Here is a 26,516-nt window from a genome sequence, read left to right on the forward strand (position 1 = left end):
GTTGCATATGATTGGTCAAAGTTAAAGTATACAATTCCATATGAATGTATTGCACGCCTTTTGCATCCTGCACTGCATGTGCCATTATTACAATGACAATATTTTTTCAATATATTGTGCAGCCCTAATTTAAATTGTGCCTCCTCTGTATGGGTAGAAAAAAAACACCAACAACAAAAAACATAATAATAGCCCTCTTTTGAAGTCTTACTGAAATATGACTATGTTCTAAATAAGGGGTGCTCCAGTTCAGTCCTCAAGAGCCCCATCCAGCCTGTTTTCCATCTCTCCCTGCCTGCAACACACCTGATTCAAATGATCACAATCGTTAACAGGCTTGTGCAAAGCTAATCGCTAACAGCCTTGATGAATGAATCATTTGAATCGGGTGTGCTGCTCTACACCACACCCTGTATAGTGGAGCACGCGTTCTCACTGCTGCTACTTTTCTTCTCTTTTGGGTTCTCACCCTGCAAGGTTTCACGTCACGGATGCTGTTAACGGTACACTCCGCATCTCATGAAACAAGCAAACAAAAAAGCAAGCCGCCTCACATTTGTCGTGCAAAACTTCAGTCAAATTAACCACATGCTAATTGGTCCTGTGAAAAACAATTAAAGCCGGACATTTTCATGATTTTATGAGAACTACCTCCAGCATAAAATCCACTGCACTTTGACCTTCCTCCATTTGATCACCCAAGGTTGGGGATATTGATTCTGAGTATGCTTGTACTCATCACTATTGCTGGGACTGCTATGAGCTGTGCCTGTCGCCATGACAACCAGTGAACCCAACAAAGGCCAAAAGTAAAGGAGCCCATCAAGAAGAATATGGAGTCCTACCAAGCAGAAATTGCTCGTGGGATATCTGCAGCAGCCGAAATGTACCAAAGGACCAAGCAATGCATGGCTTTGGTGATTGGTCAGGCAAAATACCTGAGAGAGAGAAACCATATAACACAAAGTTAGGGGGCCGGAGGCCTGGTGGAGGAATAACAAGTCCTTTTGCAGACTGTTAACCATGGAGATGGAAACCATTCGGCTGCAACCGCATGTAGTTGGGCAATGTAAGAAGCACTTCCAGGATCTCCACAATCCTACTGAAACTCTGTCTGCTGTCTGAGGCACTTTTGGGAAATAATACCTGGTATCGCTGAGAAAACAACAGATGAGATGCCTTTGTTCAAGGTGTTGAACCCCCAGCTGCTTGAGGTGTTTGTTTATGTGCATACTCCTCACTCTGATCTGTCCATTAGTGCGTACATTTATTAGAAATAAATAATTGCATATGCCCCCCCCAAAAAAGCAATGGTCAAAGTTCAAGCAATAATCAAGATTATATACTGTACTGTTACAAATACACTATCAGGTCATATCTAAGTGATACATGTTAGGAAAAAAAATACACACTCTCTCACTTCCTAGGAAAGTCGTTCAAAGAATCCGGCGTGGGGCCATACGTGGTTGCTGCACTCAACCAGATGTGATGGATGAAAGGATGGGAGTGTGCGGTGTACGGTTGTCAGGCTTCAGGCTGTTACAAGTGCAGCAAGATGATAGCTATGCCACTACTTGTCAGGTTGGTGCCTTGTCCTCATGATGGGGATGCCATCTGCAAACTTGATGCAGAACATCAAGCGAGAGAGTACAGTCTGGAGAGGAAAGTGAAATGAGCTGTTGTGTTTCTCAAGGTATTTTGTAAGGTACACGCGTACACATTCAAGCAGAGTCATCTGAGAGAACTTGATGGCTGCATTCCCAAGTTAAATGTTTAACAACGCACTTGAAAACAGCACTGACAGTCTGAGCTGAGTTTTGTTTCCACTGCCGGTTTAAATACAGCGAGTTATGGGAGTCACTTGTAAGAGGGATAATCTTCGTTCAAATCACTTCTGACTAACCTCAAAGTGCCTTACTTGCTATTGTGACGTTTGGCCTTGTGCGTTCACCAATGAATCTTCTCCATCTCCAAAAAGCCTGCAGTGTGAGGATTGTCTTCATAAAACTGTGATGAATGTCTAGTTTTACTCAACAACCATTTTGTCAAGTAAACATGGTAAAATATACTACTGGAACAAAGAAAAGGATCAGAGACAGCTGGTAAAGATTGGAGGATTTCAGGGTCAGAGAAACATGGACATTTCTGAAGTGAATTAATCTTGAGGACTGATACCAACAGTACAGCAAAACATTTTTGGAGCGAAGAAAAAGATTTTTTTTTTTTTTTAATAGTAATTTAAGATACCTATCGATTTGATTCAAATATTAATCTGAGCTTCATAACATAACTACTCTACTGGCTATGTTTGCAGCATATGTCTGCATCAAAATGCATAAAAATTGTCACCTTATCGCGGTGGAGGGGTTTGTGTCCCAATGATCCTAGGAACTAAATTGTCTGGGGATTTACGTTCCTGGCAGGGCACCCATGGAAAACAGGTCCCAGGTGAGAAACCAGACAAAGCTCACCTCAAAGACGCCTTATGATGAGTTAAAAATGTGGACATTGTTATCCCTTGCCTAGACGCAGGTCAAAGGGGTACACCACTGGAGCACGGAGGTGGAACTTGATGGCGAGCACCTGGTGGCCAGGTCTGCACTCATGGAACTTGGCTGGTCACAGCCCGAAGAGACAACATGGATCCCCCTTCCCATTGGCTCACCAGCTGTGGGAGGGACTAGAGAGGTCGGATGCAATATAAGATGGGAGGCTGCCAAAGGCTGGGACCTTAGAGGTCCAATCCCCTCCCCCAGAAGCTGGGTCTAGAAACCTCGATTCCATCGACATACTTCCTTTGATGAAACAGAGTCTGGGGACTCTAAGGTGGGCTCGTCTATCTCACACGCATACGAATACCTTTATTGTCATTGTGCTCAGAGTACAACGATATTGGGTTGCTTGCCCTCTTCAGTGCAACAGATAAACAACAATAAAATAGAATAAAATAACACCGTGCAAATGTGCAGTAGATAGAATGAGAATGATGTACAAGATAAGGCTCTGGGGATAATATAGGTAAGGTGCTCATCTCTGGGGTTGAAGTGGGTAGTAAGGCTCCCAGGGGTGGATGATATCCGCCCAGAGTTCCTAAAGTCTTTAGGTGTTTGTAGGGCTGCCCCGATTGCCACGCAAACTGGACTGGTGGTCCCCCTTGTTAAAAAGGGGAACCAGGGGTGTGTTCCAACTACAGAGGGATCACACTCCCGCGCCTCCCTGGTAGGGTCTATTCAGTGAATCTTGACTGGATGGTCCGCCGGGAAGTCAAATCTCAGATTCGGGAGGGGCAATGTGGTTTGCTTCCTGCATGGCCGTGAAACAGTAGACCAGCTCTGTGTCCCTTAGGGAGTTATGTGTGTGTACTGAACACCTTGATATGTGCTGTATGGTCCCTTTACAACCCGGTGTCTGCATTGTGAATCTGATTCGATTTTAGTGAGGGATTGACTAAACCAAGGCTACCCTTTATCTTTTTGCTGATGATGTGATTCTGTTGTCTTCATCCAGCCGCAAACTTCAATTCTCACTGGAGCAGTGATCAGCTCATCAGCAAGCTTGCAGAAACTGGATTACAATCCTTATCACCTTTGAATCAGGTGTGTTGGAGGAGGGACACATCTAAAACAGGCATGACAGTGGCCCTCGAGGACCGGAGTTTCCGTATCCCTGCTCTACAGTGACAAACTATAAAACAAGTTTACTGAAAGAAAATGGTAAATGAGTAGAAACCCCGCAGACAAGATTTTGTTGTTATTTTAAAGTTTCATTTGTTAGAGACACAGACACATGGAGTGAGGCTTATGATGATCATTAGAGAGACGGAGATTAAGGGATGAAATAAATTCAGGAGATGATGATAGATATGACAATTAATACAAACAGTATTGAACAATTATGCTGAGCCAAGCCTTGAAAATACTGAGATGAAGACATTTGTCTTACATTTTGGCATTCAAATGAAATCAATCAAAACGAACAGCAAGATATTACAGAATATTAATTAACATCCTATTTGCTTTGACATAATCAAGAGTGATTGGGCTAATATATCATATCATATATGATATAATAGCACATCATATATAATATGTAGACAAACCGTCCTTTAGTGTCCTTGGGCAATTTTTTTTCACATTTTCATAAAATCACACATTATCAGTAGCCTTCTTATGGCCATGAACTAAAGGATAAATGTGAAGGTGATACATTTTCCACATGTGCTTGGAAGGAACTGTTGTCATGGTCCAATGAAACCACGATTGAACTTTGTAAACAATATCCCCAAAAGTATGTTAGGTGCAAACACAACACTGATCATCACTATTTTTCTTCATCTGAAACTATAGTCTCAGACAAGGTGGATGGAATTATGAACTGTCTCAAAATAGCAGTCAATATTAACACAAAATCCTCACACTTCTGCTAGAAAGCAAAATGAAAAAATCCTTTAAACAATACAATACAGTGACGAGTGTCCTGACTCAATCATGAGTTTGAAAGTGATTGGTGAATTCGGTACACAGTCACATCCCCAATTATCAGAGCGCATGCCCAGTTGTACAACCACATTGTCTCAGTTGTTTCTTTTTAACTTCTGTCCCTTGGGAAAAAAAAAATCAGTTGGTGATATAGGTGATAACTCGCGTTAATGGTGGAAAATGTTTTCAAATGATTTATCTTGGTCTCATTCTTTATATGACAAAACCCTGGCATTTGAACAGTGACATATAGACTTTTTATATCTTTTTTATACTATACATAAACCCAATTCCAATGAAGTTGGGACATCGTGTTGAACATAAAAAACAGAATTCAATGATTTGCAAATCATGTACAACCTATATTTAACTGAATACACTACAAAGACAAGATATTTAATGTTCAAACCGATCAAACTTGTGTTTAGCAAATAATCAGGAACTTCCCAAATATTAAAGGCATGAAGTTGGCACAGGTGGTATTCAGTTGGCACTGGCATACGGCATTTGAATCGAACATGGCCCAGGACTGGCAAAGGAGGCACTGTCTTGACTCTGGCAACCAAGCTCGAGCCACTTGTTGAGTGAAGTATCTGGCACAGAAATCACTTTAGAACTCTGGGCCATATACATGTATGTATAGCCAGTTTTCACCCACCCGTAAATGCAGTTTACATTTTTTTTTTCTACACTTGTCTTATTTTACATCACAAATGTAAGAATTGTATGACGTCATCACACACTCACGCACACCCACACACATACGCGCACACACCATTATGACGTTTGGTTTTTGGGTTGATTTCCTCTTAAATGCAGTTTCAATTTTTTTTCAACATAGTCTTATTTTACATCACAGACGTAAGAATTTTCTGACATCACATACCATTACGACGTGCCGTATTTGGTTACGTTAAAGGTCGACTGACGTCCGCAAAAGAAGCCCAGATAGCAAAATAGCAAAACCCAGCTGCACTTGGCCCACATACCTCAATGAATTACGGTCCTTTAGTGGTCCACATCTGGTATCCACAATGTGGGCCACATAAAGCCAAATCATATAACCATAGCTCTTCCCACTATGTTACCTAGGTAACTGTCCAAGTATTTATTTTAAAAAAGGTATTTATTCATTTATTTAAAATGCTTTATTCAAGAACGTAGATCAACACATCAAAACTACTACTACTAGTTAAAGTCGGCTGAGCTTTGCAGTCGTAATCGCTAACAGCGGACCGGTCTGGAGTGGCGGTAGCAACGAAGTTTGGCCGTACAGATTTGCGATGTACGGCGTACATGCTTGAAAAGGTGTCTCCACCTGTTCAAATTACCTGAGCTGGGCATCACCTATTTCCTGCCTGCATATTTAAAGGTTCTGGCACCGTTCAATCAAGCAACAATTGATTCAGAGGGAAAGCTGTTTCTGGGTCGAAAGTCATCCCTATGTTGGCCATGCTCCATCATGCTCTGGAGGAAGAGGAAACTAATGTGGGCACTCCAAAGGCCATGGAATGTAAAAAAAAACTGCTAAAAGAAAAACCTTTCATTTTACAATCGCAGAGTATTTTATCTCTCATCACTGTTCTGGGTCCAATATCTAAGAAATTTGGTTTCTTCATTCCACACAAAGCTGCTGAGGCAGAAAGACGCCTGACCTCTGAATGTGCTTGAGTTATGAGAAGTGCTTCAGCCTCAAATTCAGCCTCAGCCTCTACTCAGCCATCTAGAGCTTCACAGTCACAAACACAAAGCAATGTGTATGGGATCTGAACATTTTTTTATATACAGTATGTTTATATGGTGATTTGACTGTTTTTCTCTCTCAGGAAGCAAACTGTGTCATTGTCTGGATTGATCCGTTTAAAGTAAAAATCCCACATATGCATCACTGACATTAAATGAAACAATCGAAGTACAGAAATACCTGGCAGAATCAAACAACAGAAGGACCCACTGTAACACTGGAGAAAGCAAAGAAATGATTTCCTTAATTTATTCATATTACCTTTTCACTCAAGCTTCATCTGTGAATTGTGAGAGGATCTTTTCAAAAGCAGGAGAAATCCTCACAAAAAAAGCAGAACCGTCTTATTCCTGGTTCTTTAGAGAAACAACTTTTTTTTTTTTAAATAAAAAACAATGAAAAATATTGGGGGTTTAATTGCCTTTATTTAATTCCAAGCACTACTACAATTAACAAAAACTACATTCCTATTTCTGTGTGTCACTGTGGTCCTATCACTTGTTTTATAGGTGGAAACGAGATTGCTGTATATTTTATTAACCTCTTGATGGCGCCATAGAGTAAATGATTCCTGATAAAGTGTTGGTACATGTTTCAGCACAGTTGACTGAAAGTGTCAATGCTTCATGGGGCTTCATCTCACCATCACTACTAAACTGTTCGACTATTTTCTCACAAAGAGGTGAACCTCGCCCCATCTTTGCTTGTGACTGACTGAGCAATTCAAGGAAGCTCCTTTTATACCCAATCATGCCCCCCCCCCCACTGTTCGCAATTAGCCTGTTCACTTGTGGAATGTTTCAAACAGGCGGTTGATGCGCATTCCTCAACTTTCTTAGTCTTTTATGCCACCTGTCCCAGCTTTTTTGGAATGTGTTGCAGCCATAAAATTCTGTTAATTATTATTTATTCAAAACAAAGTTTATTCGTTTGAACATTATATTCTTGTATTTGTAGTGTGTTCAATTAGATATAGGTTGACCATGATTTGCAAAATCACTGTATTCTGTTTATATTTATGTTCAACACAACGTCACAACTATTGGAATTGGGTTTGTAGTATCTACGCACTTGTCTTTCTGTCGCCAGTGTCACATGATGGTCAGGCTAACTTTGCTCATTCGCCAATACACAGATCTTAAACCCCCACCACTGACGTAAACTAAATACATATGTAATACGTGATATGTGTACTTTTACTCACGTGTTGTTTTCAGGTACTCTATACATGACGGATTATAACACATACAACCATAACCAAAAGACAAGAGCAGATTGCTTAGCATTCATTGGGGAAAAAAACATGCATGCGTGCATATCTTGTAATCGCCTCACTGGAACACTGTTGAAATATGCCGATGGTTTTAGAGCCTGGCAAAAGCAACATAACTTTGTTTTCTTTCCAAAAGCTTCACTTTGCCAGACTTCTCCAAATAGTCATGACTCAGAAACTATGCCCACACGTTATATTACTGGTCCAGCACATTCTATGTAGGTCAGCAAGCCATTTGGTTTCACAGTGTCTGGGGAGCTCAGAACTCCTATAATTGCTTTGCATGTACAGCTTGCATTTTTTGGCCATTTGCACTACAGCAAAATAAAGCAAAATAAAAAGTATAAAACATCAAATAGCATCTAAAAAATGCACGCCAAAAACAACTCAACCAAGAAATAACCAAACCAACCAAAATCGTTCTGGGAATGCCTTTGGTTCCAATTGTTTATGTCACTAACAAAAATGTGATGTTTGTGTTGTTTCTGGGCATGCCCAATATAGTTTGTTAACTACACTTCAGTCAGATTTATTTTTATTTTTTCTAATTCCATGCTGCGTCATGTCTCATTCCATGCTTGGCAGCAAGTCAGGACAAAAACATTTGAAGAAGGCATGTCTCTTGAATTGTTTTCTTCTTTTCATGGTTCAGCGAATTTCCCTCATGTATGAATAAAGTATCTTTTTATCTATCTTCCCAGTTGTTGTGCTTTCCATACTGTTCTGGGGTTTCTTCCCTCATTTCTCTCTTCCTCATTGTCCAAATGGTACAGCTAAGGAGCTAATACCAATTTAACTCCAAACAGCTGCCAACTCCAAGAAATCAGGATAGGTATGCAACTCTGAGAGGCTACCATGGAATACAGGGGCGATTCTTGGATCAGAGGTTTAGGGGTGCTACAGAGAGGTCTCTGGGTGCTTCAAAGACCGGCTGTATGTGGAGGTTGGGGTCGCGGGGGATTCGTTGGCAGATGTGCATCGACGAGCGTTTAGAATGCTGTAGGAGCACTGACCACTCCTAAAAAAAAAACATGCACAGGAAATCCGCCAGTAAACCAAATCTTAAGACGGTTATTTAAATTAGGAGTCACAGGATTGTAATTGTAGAATATGAACATATGGTAACCCTAATTTCTGGGGAAGACAACTTATTTCGATGCAGCAGCTCCTCAACATACACATTGGCAATATGCATGTTTCTGGAGTGAACCAGCCCCCTACAGTGAGTACAAATTTTATACCACTTTTCTACAAAGGAAGTCTCTTCCTGTTCTTCTCCTCCTTGTATAGTGAACTTAACAACTAGTAAATCATGTAGAAAGAAGTTAATTAATGGTAATGGAGATGTCCTGGCTATACGAAGTGTCTGTGTGGTTTTCAATGTGAGGATGAACATAAAATCGACAAAATAATAAATGGAATACTCATACATCAACTCATACATCGTTATATCAAGGCCTCTCCCTGCTCTTTCTGTACCATCAACCAAAAAGCTGGTAACCGAGCAATGGGTTTTATTTAATAGGAAAAAACTGATACATTGATCCATCTTGCATCATTCTCGAAGGCTAGACCATTTGATCTAACACTCTTAGCTGAACCTGGCTCTTCTTTGTCGAAAATAAATCTTATTCCCATGAAGCTGCCTGTCTGTCTGTACACACACGTCAGTCAGCTAGACAACAGCAGCACAAGGCTTTAATATGAAAACATACACATTGCATAAACTTGTTTCTCTCTTTCAAATGGAAACACGTCTACTGTCTGACCACCTGTAACGTTTCCTAGCTTGAAAAAAAAAACTGCAGCTAACTCCTACCTAGCAGTCAACAGTATATGCAAAAAAAAAAAAAGGGGCCAATAATGCATTTGTACCTAGTTGAAGTTAAGAAATGTGTCACATAGCAAAGATACATTCACTTGCACTCTGACGGGATGACGAGAAGGTTACAGACAGTTTTCTCTGCTTGAGCTCGGCGCTCCAAAGCAGGGGTGGAAAGAGTGAGCTGATCAAACCATTTTTCAAGCAAAAGGAGTGGAGGGCTTGTGTTTTGGTTTTTAAAATATTCTGTTTTAATTTAATGTATTTCACAATTTTCTAGCTTGAACACACTAAGAAAGAACACACCAAAAAAATACATAAAGGTCTCAAAAATTTTTGGGATGCGAAAATTCTCTTTTGGGGTGCTTTATAGGGGTGGGCCCAAAAAAATATCTCGATATTTTTTCAAAAACCTAACGATAATTTGACGATATCCTAAAAAATTATTTTAAATCTGCACTTGCTTCACAGACCAATTGTGGATGGACAGCGTTTGTGATCAACATCTTTTAAATTGCTAAATACAGCTTCTGCAAAACATAATGATATTCTACGACAATATTTAACAATAAAGAGACAAAAATTATGTATAGACTTACATTGATTTTTGGGAATATTTATGTCATTTAAATGTCTCATATTATTCCATAATGATTTGACATATAATGACATTTTGAGTTGCAGTAAGTACTGGTGTACTACTGCCAACTAATAGAGCAATCAGAATGAAAAAAAGGTGTTAACTAGAGCATTCGGAATGGGAAAAAAATGTATTTGATATGTAACGTGTGACGAAGTGTCACCCAGCGAGAAAAAAAAAAGACATCGTCATGACAACACCCATTCTCATACATTGGCCACCGTATTCAGAATAAAGTTGAATAACAAAACTGCAATTTACCGAAAAGTGCATTTTCCCTTTCATTCATCGCTGTGATATACTTGTGACTTTATTCATGTTTGGGTGTATCCTGGCATCACACTAATAAGACGGCGTAGTTTGTACAACATGCCTCGGGAATACAGGCTAGTTATGAATGGTGCGGACTGAAAGCGTGTAGACTGAATATTAATCGATCATCCAGGCTGTCACATTTGACTTGCTCGCTAAAGTACTGAGTGTGAGTGTGTGCGTGCGTTCATATTTGTTAGTTCAACTCGGCGACTGTTTTCTGACTGTGTGTGTTCACCAAGCTTTTGTTTAGTGTGCTTGGGTGGTCGCCAAGTTTTTCTCGTAATCCATATGGCTCGTGGTGCAACAGAATTGCTCTTCACGGTGACCATTTTGGCACATCTAACAATGTTATTGCCACCGACGTCAATTTCGTCAAGCTCAAACCATTTACAGACTACGGACAACGTGGACTCGCGCCTCGCTATGAATCTCCGCTCGACACTCCTCTATATTTGAAACAGCTCGGCTGCAGTGCGGACACAGTCACTTCCTCCTCCTCTGCCGTCAATGCACACTGATTTGTGGCATGAGGCTTTCAGCATTTCCTCACACTTTGCGGCAGTCGACTGACTCATTATGCTCTTCGAGGCAGTATTAATACTCGATAATGTAAAATTACTAGTGCTGTCAATCGATTAACATATTTAATCATAGTTAATCACATTTTTCATAGTTAACTCATAGTTAATTGCACATTGTAGTTATTGTAAAAAAAATCCCATGATTTTTATGTCCCATTATTTTCTTGAATTTTAATACCCTTAACATGAATAAGAAAGATTGATTTTCTTATGCAAATACTTTATTAAAGTGAAGTCAACCCAAACATATTTTTCAAGAATATGCTCTATGCAAGCCCACTAGTTGAAACAAGGCATTCTGATAAATATTGCGTTTGTGGAGTAAGAGTTTATCCACCTGTTTTTAGCCATCACTGGGCGACCATTTTGTTACGTCTGTCGACTGAAAATGACATCACAGTTGCTCAGGGCTCAGGTAACGACCAATCACAGCTCACCTGTTTTCTGAAACTGATCCATGATTGGTCGTTTTTTGATCCCTCAGGGCATCTGTGATGTCATTTTCATTCGACAGAAGTGATAAAAATGTTTGGGTTGACTTCCCCTTCAATTGAAAAAACAAACCTTTCAAAGACACACACACCTACACGCACACACGCGCGTCCGCGCACGCACACACGAACGCACACAATCATTTACATTGTCGAGTGTCTAATAAATGTATTTTATTTATTAAAATTCTGTTGTGGGTGTATTTTAATTTAAATTGTGTCGGATAAATCAATGACAAACAGTTGGTGGACCGCTGAGATTGTCCCGTGCAGCGCTCGATCGCGCTGCGTTGGTCGTGCTGTTATAAAATACAGCTGCTTTGGAGCAAACGGCATATTTTTTCTATTTATTATTTTTCTAAAATGCCGCAATGTTGTTTTGTGAGTATATATTTATGTATTTATATTGTGCTTAAGTATTTATTCCTTTTTGATTTGTTTTATTTGTTGTTTGTACCGCTCATTTCCTGGGCGGAGAAGAAAGGAGAGAGAGGGATGAATTTGAGCGGAGCTGTTCACGTCCGAATACGAAGACGCAACAAAACACTGTCCTGCCGTGTCGGTTGTCTTTACCAAGGAAGACGCCAGAAGAAATACATAAAGTCAAACCTACATTGTAACTCGCCATACCACGGCCTCCGAAGATAAGGAAGAACAACTTTTAATAATTACATTACCAACGCGTACGTCGCTATCAGCCGAGCAATTCATCCTCATCGTCAATATTTTGAAGCAGATGTAACGCCTCCTCCACTCTAAAGCTTTTTTAAAAATATACAAATATATGTATAGATCATGGTGACCAGCAGCCTTTATCAATGCAGCCGCTGGTTGCTGTGGAAACCTTAATCACGCGATCAAAAAAATTGACGGCGTCAAAAGGGGGTTGGATTAAATTGACGGGCCTAAAAATTACACATCGTGAAAGCAAGATTGACAATGAAATCGATGACGATATATATCGCCCACCCCTAGTGCTTCAGCATCCCTAAAAATGGGCTAGATATGCCTGTGCTGGATAGAATGCTCATGAATGTAAACTGAATACAGGGTGAGCCAAGGCATCGCTATTTTTTTTTTCCTACATGATATTGCTGACACTATTTTACCTGCATTTTGGCAATGTGCGCATGCAGGTCATTTCCGATTTGCAATAAATGTAAACAACAGACAATGGAAATGTTCCAGTTTAAAATGTAAATGTAAAAATGTAAATACCAAGAAAATCCAGCGAGGCTTGTCATCTCCAGAATTGCCATGCATTACTCTGTTCTCTTAGAGGGGAGGAGGATCTTATCCCAGCTGATTGAGCGAGAGACAGGCAGGGAACATCCTTGGCTGGCCGCCAGTCAATCACAGGGTACAATCATTCACACTCATGCTCACACATATGGGCAATTTAGAACCTTCAATTAATCTCGAATGAATGTTTTTAGTATGTGGGAGGTTTGCCTTCCAACAGTGACAAATCTTTTTTTTTTTTTTTTTAACTTTAATGAGACTGCTTCTGAGATGGGATGATAGTGCTTGGGACTTTGAAGGCACTTCCATGGATAATGTATCTCTCTTGCCGCCCTTTGGCAATCCTCTCAGATCTTGCAATTGTGGAATGATGTCATCCTCAGGTAGATAATTGGATCTATGAACGTGTAGGAAGCAAGCTTTTACTGAAGCATAGCATGTGTAACACACCCACACTCAATTTATTAGTGTGCTTCAACAAGACTGCAGAATTTGTTGAACCAAATATGTTTCTGATTGCTAATTTCTCTAAATTAGTGGCTTTTGTTTCAGTGGCTTTTGTTTCAGTGGCTTTTGTGTCATTTACACACATCATTTGTTACACTTTTTGTTAAGACCAACTATATAGCCTTTGGCTACTTCAAACTTTTAAGATAATGATGCAATGACAAATACAAATTGGAATATCAATACAGTACCTACTTCAAGACACACATTCACAGTGTGCACTAAAGAAAGCATGCCTGCACAGTTTGTCAGGGTGTATACAGTATGTAGTAGTTTATTGAATATATTTGCCTGACCTCTTTTTAAAGCAATCATGCATCAAGCATATCATGGAGCTTTTCAAGTGACTTAAATTAATTTGAGATCTCTTAACCCTTACATTGTAGGCCTTAACCCATAATGAACCGCATTTCTATCACTAAAGCCGGGAGCGCTGTTGCGTGTTTCTCCCTTTTAAAGCCGGGAGAGCATATATGTCATTTTCTTTTTTTAATCCAGTTCTCGGTCTCTTAGTCAATGAAGTGCATCAGAATATACATGTGAAGGTATCGTGATTTGTCGGAGGATATCCAGAATCTTTCCGAGGAGTAATGGCCGCACAGTGGATTGCGGGAGCTCTTATACAAGTCACGGGAGTGATATAGACAACACACTTGTCTCACGAGGGGCTTCAGGCTTTAATGAGTTAAAACGGATACATTACGCATTTTTGTCTCACAATTTAAAACAGCTTATTTGCGTCGTAATAACATAAATTATTCCCCCGCGAATAACAATCCTGACCGCAAATAAGAGTGTAATTGATGCCCCCAATGGCTTAAAAAAAATTAAAAACTGAAAAAAAAAATGTAACTACCCTCTATTAATCTTCTGAACCATAAGTATATGACAAAAGTAGTGCCTTGGTTTTGTTTGGTTCTCCCTATTTCTCTGTACTTCAATGGTTCTGAAGCGGCATTTTAAGATAGACAGAACAATTCAGTAAAGTATGTGAAAGAATGCAATACACATTCTTAGCATTGTTTAATAGTTCAATAGTACACATTCTGTGGTCTGGATCCACACGTCAGCTATTTGGTGCAGTCGACAGGGTAATTTCACACTAGTTACCCCTTAGCTTTTGTTCTGTTACAGAAACTGATTCCATCTGCCTCACTTTCTCCTACTCCAAAAGACTCATGTCAGAGTTGATGTTTGAATGAATAACAAAGAAGAAAAAAACATCAACAAACAGCAAGTCCTCTGTTTGCTGTAGATTAAATTAGATGTTATCGCCGGAGAGCATCAGCTATTTTAACACTGCGGCAAAGGGTATGAGTTGTGTATCAGGGGAGCACATTTTAATAGGTATTTTTGTATCCTTGGATGAAAACAACCATTGAGTGTTCTCTATATAATTCAGCGCTCAGTCTTGAGAAAAGTGGAGGAGGGATTGTCTGTGTTATCAGTTTTTATCACCAATGCAACCAATAAACTTAAATGGTATCGTGTTAAAAAATACTGTAAATACTCAAAAGATATATAAGTCACTATGTTATAAACCATATTTCAATGTATTTATTTACAACCCCAATTCTGTAATTCAGGGCGTTGCGAAAACCCTAAATAAAAAGAGAATGCAATCATTTGCAAATATATTTATAGGTCGCTTGCACATGGCGTCACTTCTGCTTTGTATTCTTTCGCACACCCTCTTGGGTGGATAGCATTAGACTCAACTGTTCATTTGATCGAAAAAACAAGCTTCTCGGCTGCTCTTAATATGGTGCACTCCTGATGCTTCATTGGGTCTTATAACAATGCAGACAGAAAAAGATGGATTTTTTTTCAGATTTCGCAGATCATTATGCACCACGGCCGGGAGAAAGAAGTAATGGCAAGCCAAGTGACTGAGAAACATTACCCATGCACATATCCATGGCCAATCCATAGTTTCGGCTTGTGTGTGCAACAGTCAATTTGTGAGAAGTACCGTATTTTACGGACTATAAGTCGCAGTTTTTTCCCCATAGTTTGGCCGGGGGTGCGACTTATACTCTGGAGCGACTTATGTGTGAAATTGTTTAACACATTACTGTCATGGATTGTTAGTGCTGACTTGTGACTTATGTTTTGCCTCCCTCTGCAGGCGCTTTAGCGCTCAAGTGCCTACAGAGGGAGACATAACATCATAAACACAAGTCAGCACTAACAAGCCATGACAATTACTTCTATATCATTACACATGTTATTGTAACCAACATAAAGGAACATAATATACATCCTAAAAGCTATTACAATGCATGAATAATTTAAACGGTTAAAGTCTAATGTTTTGTTAAACCAACAGGCCTTGCTAGTCAAGGAAGCCAGCTTATCCAAACAGCTAAACATTCACACACAAACTCCACAGACTCTAGGTGTGCAGTGAAGTTGCCTGTTTATATTGTGAAACTGCACAAGAAACAGAAAATACTATCAATTTATGCATTACATACAGATGTATTTTCATAGACATGAACAAGATGAGCCAATGCTAATGATTAGCGATCACGATCATTAGCGATAACAATTAGGATGTTCAGTCAACAAACGACAATCATCCACAATTCAGCTTGTATATAAATGTCATTACACACAAATGTCTAAGTTTCAGATGACGATTGAACAAGAATGAACCACAAACAGGCAGACACGCTAACGATTAGCAACCGCGATTAGCATTAGCGATTAGTATGTTCAGTCAACAACACAGTACAATTAGCCACAATTCAGCTCCTATATAAATGTTGCATGCTCATTACACACAATTGTCTAAGTTACTTACAGACGATGGTTGAATAAGAACGAACCACAAACAGGCAGTTGCCTGCCTCTGACTGGGGTATTGCATCATGCAGCCACACACGTAAGGAGGAGCACCCTCAGCAAAGAGGAGACGAAGACATAATTACGAGCGAATACATTAATAATTTTGGAGACTTGGAAACATTCAACATGGTCGGGGATAAATAAAAGACTTATTTAATCGATCTACAACCGTTTTGGTGAGTTTAAAGTTATCTTACCGTAACTTTCTTGTTTGCTACATGTAGCATCGTAGTTTGGTGGAAATGATGTGTACTAAGCGCACAATTTCCTCCCAAAATGCGACTTATTCTCCAGTGCGACTTACATATGTTTTTCCCCTTTATTATAGATTTTATGGCTGGTGCGACTTGTACTCCGGAGTGACTTATAGTCCGAAAAATACGGTAAGTTAGTTTACGTTTGAAATCGTTTTGATAAGTGATTATTTCATATGGACGACAAATAAAAAAAAAAGTTATTAAATAACACTACACTACATGCCGTTTATGTTTTGGATTCATGAGCAAGTTAGCTCGCTAATACAAGCTAGCTAGCAGAGGAGTCTAACGTTAGCCGAAAGCTGACGTATTGAAGCAAACCTCGATCGCTCCTATTCATAAATGCGAATAACAGTAAGTTGTTTGCTTCAGAATTGTGATGGAATAAAGCCCCAGTTGAAATAGCCATACAGCATCCCAATACGTTCGTTCGTCTTTCTTTCAAGGTTGCAAGTCACAGGACCGAGGGCACAGTGACCCAAAATGCAGCAGTCAAGTTGACAAAACCCAATGAAGTTAATAAAGAAAACTTCATCGCCAGATTGTTCTGTCCAAAAATCCCCCGATAACCACTAAGTGCATATGACAACTTTATTTATAGTGACACCATGCACTGTCTGGTTACTGTGTGCAACAGAGTTGGGCATTCTGTCCTAGGGACGGGGAACGGGTGTGTGTGTAATTCAGGATAGCAATTTTGATTTGTTAACTAACTGTTAACATTTAGTACTTTATCCCTTTGCATGCGAAGTATGTCCTTGTGTGGGACATCTTTAGACTGTAAAAATCTCGACCAGCGTATACATTTAAATGACCCAAAAGTGGAAATCTTTGTTTCCTCTTCAAATAGCCTTGCGTTATTTTACAATAATTATTTTATAAAAACTGAAAACATTTTGTGTTAAAAACAATAGTAGCAATAGTATTGCATTATTACTCAATCTTAAATATTCTCCTGATGTCTCAGGGCTTGCTCTAGTCGGCATCATCATCATCATCTTCATCACATCATGACAGCTAAATGCTATCTTGGTTAAACTGTTGTAAACAATTCAATCCACTCACGATACTGCCAGCCGGTAAGTGGATGTGCACAGGACATTAGCCAGCTAATCTTTAAATAATGTTTTTGAATGAGGACAGAGGGACGAGGCCGGAAGGGTAACCAGGTCGCGGACGGAGGACGGACCGGAAAAAAGGGTCAAGTGCCCAGCTCTAGTGTGCAATGTGCATGTTCAAATGCCACTGCTAATTAGATTTTTCTAATATTAGTGCTTGTGTTCTGGCTGACCATTAAATAAACTGTGATATGATAGTAATTTGTTAGAGTATGTGAAGGAGAATCACCAAAAGCACATAATAATTAAAAAAAAGTTATATAGAGCCTATCATTACTGGTATCTGTACAGCATTAACAACGCTCGGCGGTTTACTAATCCATGCAACAACTAGAACTGCTTCTTCACATTAGATCTTGAAGTTTCCACTCTGTATCCCTCAGCTTGGAAAATAAAGCCTCCAGTGATTTGTAAGCTTTCATCTGACGGTGTGTCACGGAGTATGTCGTCAACACCAGGTAATAAACAATGTCGGGATAAGTCACACTTGGCTTAGCCAAACATCCTCCGCCGAAAAATCTACGTAGGAGAACAAGCAGATTGTGCTGCGCTATAGAAAAAAAAAATTGTTTCATTGCTTTTTAAATATTGGCTGGCAACCAATTCAGGGTGTTCCCCACCTACTGCCCGAAGACAGCTGGGATAGGCTCCAGCATGCCCCGCGACCCTTGTGAGGAGAAGCGGTATCGATAATGGATGGATGGATGGATGCTTTTTAAATTGCAATTTGCAGTTGCCATTTCCAGTTTTAAAGCGTTAGTACTGAAAACAAAGATAATTATATGGTAATTCAACAGTTTATTAACATTCAACATTTCTAACATATTTATTCAACAATGCAATAAATGTAGAAAAATATAAAATAACAGTCAACTCCTAAAAATGGACCCCATGGGAATAATGAATACGCCTTCAAATGTAAACATAATTTTTAAGTTATGATCCTACATACGGCGTTAACATCATTGCTAATTGCAAATGGGCAATAACCAAAAGATGACACGATTGATTGCTGCTTTCGTACGGTTCCCATTTGGACACTTGCTAAAACCAGTGTGGACAGTCAGCCCTAAAAATGGGATTTGAGGAGGAATCTGATTGGAATCAGGTATGCCTGCAGTCTGAATGCAGTCAAAGTTGTTCCGAGTAGGTACACGAAGACCCTAGTGCAGGTGGTGCCTGCGGGTAGTCCTCAAGGACCAAATGAGTAGCCCACGGGCCTTTTCTAAAATTGTCTTACCAGTGATGGAACGTTTTGATTTTCTAGGAATGCTGAAGAAGTGATCTTTTGAAAATGTAAATATTGGCAAGGATTTATAGAAATAGTGTTGAATATGGATATTTGTCTGCTTCCAAATGTTTTATGAGAAACAATATGTAAACATGTTCAGTGTCTTCACATAAACAAATATCATTATTAGTTTTTTATTTATTAATATAATAATTATGCCATACGATTATATTAGTAAAGGTAAACTGACAAATTTGTTAAATCAAAAGTGTGTATCAAACTGGTCGCTCTTCATTAATCGATACCCAAGAAGTAGCTCTCAATTTCCAAAAAATTGGTGGCCCCTATACCTCTAAGGCCAGTAGTTTTTTGTGTGTGTGAATAAAGGGAGTTACCCAAATTCCCAGGCTACATAATGTAGTTCGGGAATTGGTTCCTGCGATCTAAAAGCCAATAATGTCCAATGTATGTCAAATGCCCAATGTATGTCAATGATCACGGTAATAATAATCAGTAATCAGTAGCCATAAGATCAACTTCTACTCATTGGACTGAAAAATGCTTTCCCAGCAACTCTTTTCCACTGCTGTGGTCAAGTGGGTCTCAACAAATGTTAATCAAAGAGCCAAACTCATTATGCAGGGAGGGGACTTATATTCAATATGTGGGATTGCTGCTGGTCCTCCTGGCTCCAGTTTATTAAGTAGTGGAAAATGACACTTTTCCTTCGGGAGGTTTGGGAAATGGTGCATAAATTATACTTTCCTTTGGGATGGGTAAGATCTGAGTGTGTATCAGACAGCTGTCAACTTTCTGTTTCAAAGCTTTCATTCCCCGTATTCTCCGTGCTATTCCTCTCTCACCATCTCTGTCCAACCAGCTGTCTTTGTTAAGGTATGTGTGTTTGATTGCATGGATCTAAATGTGTATCGGGGGTTGAAATGTGCTTGTCAACCATTGCAGCAGCATCTGGCGTCCCAACAGTGTCTCCCACTGAGAGTGTGTCACTGTGTGTGCTTTCCACAGTTTCTGAAGAAAGGTAGAATGGCCTGAGACTCACAACTTTACCTTAATTGTGGAGTGAATTTCTGACCGTTTTAGACTAATAGCAAAATAAGTAAACAGCGGAATGCAAATTTGGGCATCAAAAAATGCAAATGCTGTATGTGTCCATTATTTCCCCACTTGTGTTTTCACCACTTGTACAACACTTAAGAATGTGTTAACTTCGTCCCTACTTATTATTAAAATGTACACAGTTTTTGGCGTGTTATATACATGAACATTTTGGTGGAATTCTCAGATGAGCACCAGAAGTTGTTGTCTGGTTATTTATAGCACGTCTGGGCAAAGCAGGGCCTGCGGGCCACGTGCAGCCTGTCCACAGTCTCTGCAGCCTTTAGGAAGTCAACCTAAAAGTATGCGCTGCTTTTATTTTCATGTGCGTATGTGTGCGACTTGGGTTGAGTGTTGCCAACTTGAATAAATTGTCACTGTAATCAGTGACGTCTCTGATCATTTTAGCATGATCGTTTTTTTTTTTTTAATGAATGGCGCCATCAACAACTGTGGTCCTCATGTTAGCAATCTTATTTCCTAGTGTGGAGGAAAAAGGAGAATTTGCATTTGGTCGTCATAAAAACAGTTAATACTGAAGAGGTTTGTGCTCATATTGTCAAAAATATAGATGAATATAGATGTTACGGCCCACAATATTTCGAGGCCATTAAGTGTATTTTGTTGTATTATAGGGGTTAATGGTTTGTGTGCGGGAGCTCTCCTCCTGCTCTTTTCTCGTTGGTGGTCCTCTTCCTCAACTCAGCCAACCAATCATTGTAGGGGTGCACGACTGAGTAGTTATTGGTTTCAGGAGTGCCACCAGCTGCACTGATTACCCACCACAGTTTAAATAGGACTCTGTTGCCTTCAGAGCTGGCTGGCTGTCGTGTTTAGCCACTCCTTAGGGCTGGTTGTGTGCTGTCAAGTATGCTAGCCGTTCCCTATACCGCCTGTGTGTTTGTATCGCTGTCTTTAGCTTAGTGCATTGTGTTGATTTCTTCTCCATAACCATCCTTCATTCATCCGTGTGTTGTAGGACCTTCGTCACAACCGTCGTTGATTTATTCATTTAACCAGTTCATTTGTCCATTGCACTAAGGCAGTTGGCTTCCGGGGTGTTTAGTCCACTTGAAAGTGTATTGTTGTGTGTGTCTGCCTAGTTGTCCCTCTGTGTGTCTAAGTCCTCGTTATGATGTGCCGCATTTTCCCACAATCGTGGGCACTCGTATGTGTTTCGAAAGCCAGGTTTTGCCTTGTGCACTATTTTTTTACTCCCATACTTATGTTAGACCCTACCTCTGTTGTCACCATGTGGAAGGGTTGAAACAATAGGGAAAAAATTGGACACTGTAGGTGTGTAGAAGTTTTTTGCGTTGGATGTTTATTAAAAACAACGATTTAATGTTAACCGAGTTATCCATTTGCTACCAACATGTTTTTAAAAATAATTAGGATTAAAAACAAATACTCTATTGTTCAAAACACAAATAGGACACATTGTATTTGACTAAACATTACAGTTCATATAGGTATTGTGCTATGCTGACGTTGCTGTCAACGTATACTTTCAAAAGCATCAGACAGACGTTGTCGGCCTACTCACTTTTATCTCTGTCTGGGCAGTCGTGTGGAGCTCAAACCCATATGGGCCCATCTTCTCTATTAGGTGTGAGACCTGGGGACAAGGTTGGCCTCCCTCCAACGTACAATCCTGACCTCTGTTCCCTCCTGTAATAAAAATGTCCAATGAATACTGCCAGATGAATTGTAGATCTAGGCCACAATTGTTCAGGTTATGTTTAACCAGACGACCGCCGTGCCGCACTTGAAGAAACCATCGCATGTAATTTTGAGCTTCGAAATATGTAAAATAATTCATTGAGTGCAACCTGAAATTTTGCACTTAATGTAAACTAACAGTAAAACATGTGTTTTCAATATTTACTTTTTTATTTTTTATTTTGGGGCGCTGCCTACACTCACCAGTCTGATGGGGCGAATCTAAAGCCCTAGATAGACCAAAAAGACGCTGGCCAAAAGTGACAGACCCTTACCCGCTGTGGCGTCCGGCCGGCTGTCGTCACGTCACGCTGAAGGAATACACCGCAACGACAGACAGCGATGCTGACCATTAACGTACCTTTTGCGCATCCATAAGATGTAATACCCTTCCATACCATCGGCGGCGGTAGTCACTATTTCTCATTGTTAGAAAACTCCATCCGGAAAGCTGTTGGTCGGGGGCGGATTATAAAAACAAAACAATGCATTCAGCTATATTCTTCGCTCACGATGAACTCCCACGCGAAATAAACCCTCACGTTCTTGACACGGTATTGTGAAATACTAAAATTGTCAACCCTCGCTCTCGTACTTGTAAGAAGATTAAGTCAGCGGAGGCATGCCCACTGTTTTTCCGCGTTTGTCACATCCCGTTGGTGCTGCGAGCGCTGATTTGCTAGCTAACAGCCAATCAGAGTGACCAAATGTCACAGCTGGCGACGCCGATTCAACATACGTAAACGCCCCCAAAACGCTTACAGACAGGTTACGACACTACGACGGTGGCCACTACACCAAACAGACGGCGCATTCAGACGCCACGACGCTTCACGACCTCCGACGTCGGTTTGGTCTATCAGGGCCTTAAAGCGGAAGTCAACGCAAACATATTTTTTTCAAGAATATGTTCTATGCAAGCCCTCTAATTGAAACAAAGCATTCTGATAAATATTGCCTTAGTGGAAGTAGTGTTAATCCACTCATTTTTAGTCATCAGTGGGGGTGCCCATTTTGTCTTCTGTCGACTGAAAATGACATCACAACTGCTCACAGCGACCAATCATGGCTCAGATTCAGAAAACAGGTCAGTCGTGATTGGTCGTTGTGAGCAGTTGTGATGTCATTTTCAGTCGACAGAAGACAAAATGGCCGCCCCCGGAGATGGCGAAAAACCAGTGCATTTTGCTGCTTAATTTATATTCCACAAACGCTAAATTAATCAGAATGCCGTGTTTCAACTAGTGGGCCTGCTGGGAACATATTCTTGAAAAAAAATATGTTTGGGTTGACTTCCGCTTTAAGGGAGGAAGACAGAAGAAGGATTAAACATACTTTTTCACACATACACACACACCCCCACGCACACACACGCACACGCACACACACACACACACACACACACACACACATAGAGACACTGAGAGAGAGAGAGAGAGAGAGAGGACGAAAGAGAGTGTGTGTGTGTGGGAGTGTGTGTGTGTGTGTGTGTGTGTGTGCGCGTGTGTGGGGGGGGGTGCGTGTGTGCGTGTGTGTGTGTGTGTGAGAGGGATATCATTCAGATGTGATAATGTGATAAGTTGTGACAATGCCCTCAGTGGTTACATGGACGCCGTCCTCCCTGGGAATTTCTTTGATGGAAACCTTTTCCACAAGGGGAAACAGCAGCCTTGGCCCTTCCTCCTCCACTTCCGGCGGCACGTCAGCGCAGTGGTATATTTGAGTGTTGGTCCTTGATAGCAGAACACCACTGTCGTTTTCTTTTTAGAAAGTACGGCCTGGGGATTATTTTACAGATATTTCAGTCATCCGACAGTGCAGCCAGTGTATTTTTGTAAGAGTCCCCAGCTTCGACGGTGCCATCCTCTTTGACCACCCAGTCTTTAAAAGTGGTGGTGGTCATGACCACCACCACTTTGGCTCTCAGGGGAGCGATGATTCGTTTTGTAGGATATGGCTCTCGAGGAACCGGAGTTCCCTACCCCTGATCTAACTGCATGTGAACAGCACTCTAAACTATATAACTGCCTCATTAAGTCGACATGTTTACTTTAATAAATCACCTGACATTGCAACGTATTTTAGATTGATACACTGATGTGAGTAAAATTGGACAACTTCATAAGAGTAGTAAACTTCAATGTGCTGGTCTGAGCCATCATACTCCAAGGCTGCAATAAAAGAGACCCACTCCGGGTGCCTATATTGATCGATTAATAATGATCAATACAAAGCTCTTGTCAGACTGTCAATGGCATGAAATAATGCTTTAGTGACAATTCGAATGGAATTGATTACCATACAAGTGTAACGCTTGAACTATATTCACATTAACAGTGAAAAAAAGAATAAGGCCTACACATTGTTTTGGGGAAAAGGAATAAAAAACATAGACATCCATCCATCCATTATCTGTACCGCTTATCCTCACAAGGGTCGCGGGGCGTGCTGGAGCCTATCCCAGCTGTCTTTGGGCAGTAGGCGGGGGACACCCTGAATTGGTTGCCAGCCAATCGCAGGGCACACTGAGACAAACATCCAATCACACCTAGGGGCAATTTAGAGTATCCAATCAACTTACCATGCATGTTTTTGGAATGTGGGAGGAAACCGGAGTACCCGGAGAAAACCCACGCAGGCACGGGGAGAACATGCAAACTCCACACAGGGAGACCAGAGCCGGGATCGTACCCACGATCTCTGAACTGTGAGGCGGACGTGCTAACCAGCCGACCACTGTGCCGCCCAACACAAGACATGTAATGTGTAATTCAAATCAATTTTATTTGTACAATGGTAAATCACAAGGTATGTTGACAATGGGCACTTTACACATGGGGTGGGTGCAAAACTACACTCTTCACTTAGTAAAAAGAGCTCTGGGCCAAACGAGAAAGCACTAGGCAACGGAGGCAAGGAAAAACTCGAGCAGACCCGGGACTCAAAGTGGGCGGCCGTCTGCCTCGACCAGGATTTAGAATGTATCACTACTCAAAGAGGGAAAAAAAAACCAGCTAATACATAACTTTTGAAAAAGCAGTGCATGAAAACATAATGCAGTTGAAAATCATTTAATGTTTTGCAATTTCAATCATACCATTTATAAATGGAAAAACAATAATGAGCTATGAGTTCTCCCGACTGATCGCAAGACATGGGAAGGCTTTTTCAGATGGAAACTTCATAAATCACTGCCTTGTTAAAGTCGTCGAAATAACGTGCCCGGTAAAAGTGCACGACTTCAACGTCGGCTTGTCCAGAAATCTGAATCCGGTCAATTGTATTTCATTTCATTAAAATATCATAATCTGTCCTCCATGTCTCGCCCTCTCGCATTTGGGTCCTCCCCATCTTGCATCTTGGCAGTATATGACCACAAATATATCAATTTTCTCTCTCCTTTGTAATACCAGTTACCAGAGAATTGTCAGGAGGGGATCCTTCATCTTTAAAAAGTCCCAACTTCGGATTTCCACCTTGAATAGCACAAGCTGCGAGCTATTAAGACCCACGTTAACACATTTTCTCAGGAATGAAGTTATTTTACCTCTAAATGGCGGCCACGTAGCTTGGAATAAATGTAAACCAGAAGCTTGTACGCCTCCAAATCTTTTCACAAGAACTGTCATTACCTGCCGTGCATTATGCATATTGTCCATAAAATGTATGTCATTAAAAGAATGAAATAAAATCTGTCATAAGAATCCAAAGTGTGTTCTTTCCCTACTAAATACTGTATGTCTGGGTTGATATAAAGTCAAAGGTATGGTAACTACGTGGTTTTCATTTGAACTGTTTCAGATTTTGAGAACTTATTTACTGAAAAAAATTTAGATATTGTAGCATACTTTGAATCCTCATAACGCCTTCCATTTTTGCTCTGATTTATATAATTTGGTGCAGTGCGTGTCTGGCTCCACTCACAAGCAAGGACATACTTTAGACTTTGTCCTTAATTTTGCTCTATTGGTCTCAAATTTGAAAGTTTTGGACAATGTGCTTTCTGATCATATGACTGTGCTCTTTGATGTAATGTTTTCCAGTGCTGTCAGAGCTAATGCTAGCGAGCGCAGGGGCTCAGGACTTGGTTTCATTCATCCTGCGTTAATATTTTGGACTCCATGGCTCCATGACAAAATATGCGGCAAAAAATTAGACCGGAGCCATGGTTTAATGAGAGCACTCGTGCGACTAAACAGGAATGCCGCAGAGCTGAATGCAGGTGGAAAAGAGTCAGGCTGCAGGTCTCTTATCAAATCCTAAAGGACTGCTGGCATTGTTACCAGAGAAAGGTGAAGGAGTCCAAGAGAGACCACTTGTCACGTCTGATTCAGGCAAATCGACAAAATCCACATGCTCTATTTAAAACAATTGACTCTGAACTGAAGCCCCGTCAACCGATTTGCACAGACTCATCCCCCGAAACGTGCAATAGATTCTTGCAGTTTTTCGCTGACAAGTTTGCTACGGCTAGGGCTCTTATTTCAAACGCCACATTTGACCCCTCTTTCCACATTCCTTGTTCAGCAGTGTCCGAGTCCTTTGAGCTGGTTTCCTTGACATTTTTGGAGGCTGGGGTTCGCCATATTAAGCCATCTGGCTCCCCTTATTTGTATTTTGTATTTTTTTTTTTAAGTATACAGGGACAGTGCATATTAATTAAACAGTTTCCCATAAATATGGCTGATTATAGCCAATGGCTAATTTGCATCTGTTGTCCCTGTGGCAGGTTGATGTTATAACATCATGTTGTTGTTGTTGTTGTCCTTTCGTACAAGTTTAAAATACAGTAAACAGTAACTAAACACCACATTACAGCACAACAAACATTTCCAAAGACATATTCATACACATAAATTGCAAAAATATCAAAAGATGATTTCCCACTTTATAGTAATCAAGTACACTAGAAAGTAATGTGATTACAGGCTTGATTCGCAAGAAGCCAGGTTTTTAGGTGTTTACTGAATGAAGTGAGAGTGGATATGTCTCGTATGGCATTAGGTACTGTGTTCCAGGTGTGAGATGCTCCGTATGAAAACACTGCCTGGCCAAAGGCACTTTTTCTGAATGGAACTAACTATACAGTCACCTCTAGAACCTGCTCTAGTTGACCTGTTCATATTCTT

The 26,516-nt window shown here is 40.5% G+C and overlaps 1 protein-coding gene across 1 annotated transcript in view; it reads right to left on the minus strand.

Annotated features, from left to right (window-relative positions):
- Positions 1-398: 398 nt before the first annotated feature.
- LOC147152217 (uncharacterized) overlaps positions 399-26,516 on the minus strand; it is a 50,789-nt gene continuing 24,671 nt past the window's right edge. Inside the window, exon 4 of the mRNA XM_086053748.1 lies at positions 399-470. Within this exon, the coding sequence (XP_085909874.1) occupies positions 399-470 (72 nt within the window). The remainder of the gene's footprint in view (positions 471-26,516) is intronic.

The sequence above is a fragment of the Filicampus tigris genome, chromosome 2 (assembly GCF_054856515.1).
Source record: "Filicampus tigris isolate MCC_2025a chromosome 2, RoL_Ftig_1.0, whole genome shotgun sequence".
NCBI classification, from domain to species: domain Eukaryota; kingdom Metazoa; phylum Chordata; class Actinopteri; order Syngnathiformes; family Syngnathidae; genus Filicampus; species Filicampus tigris.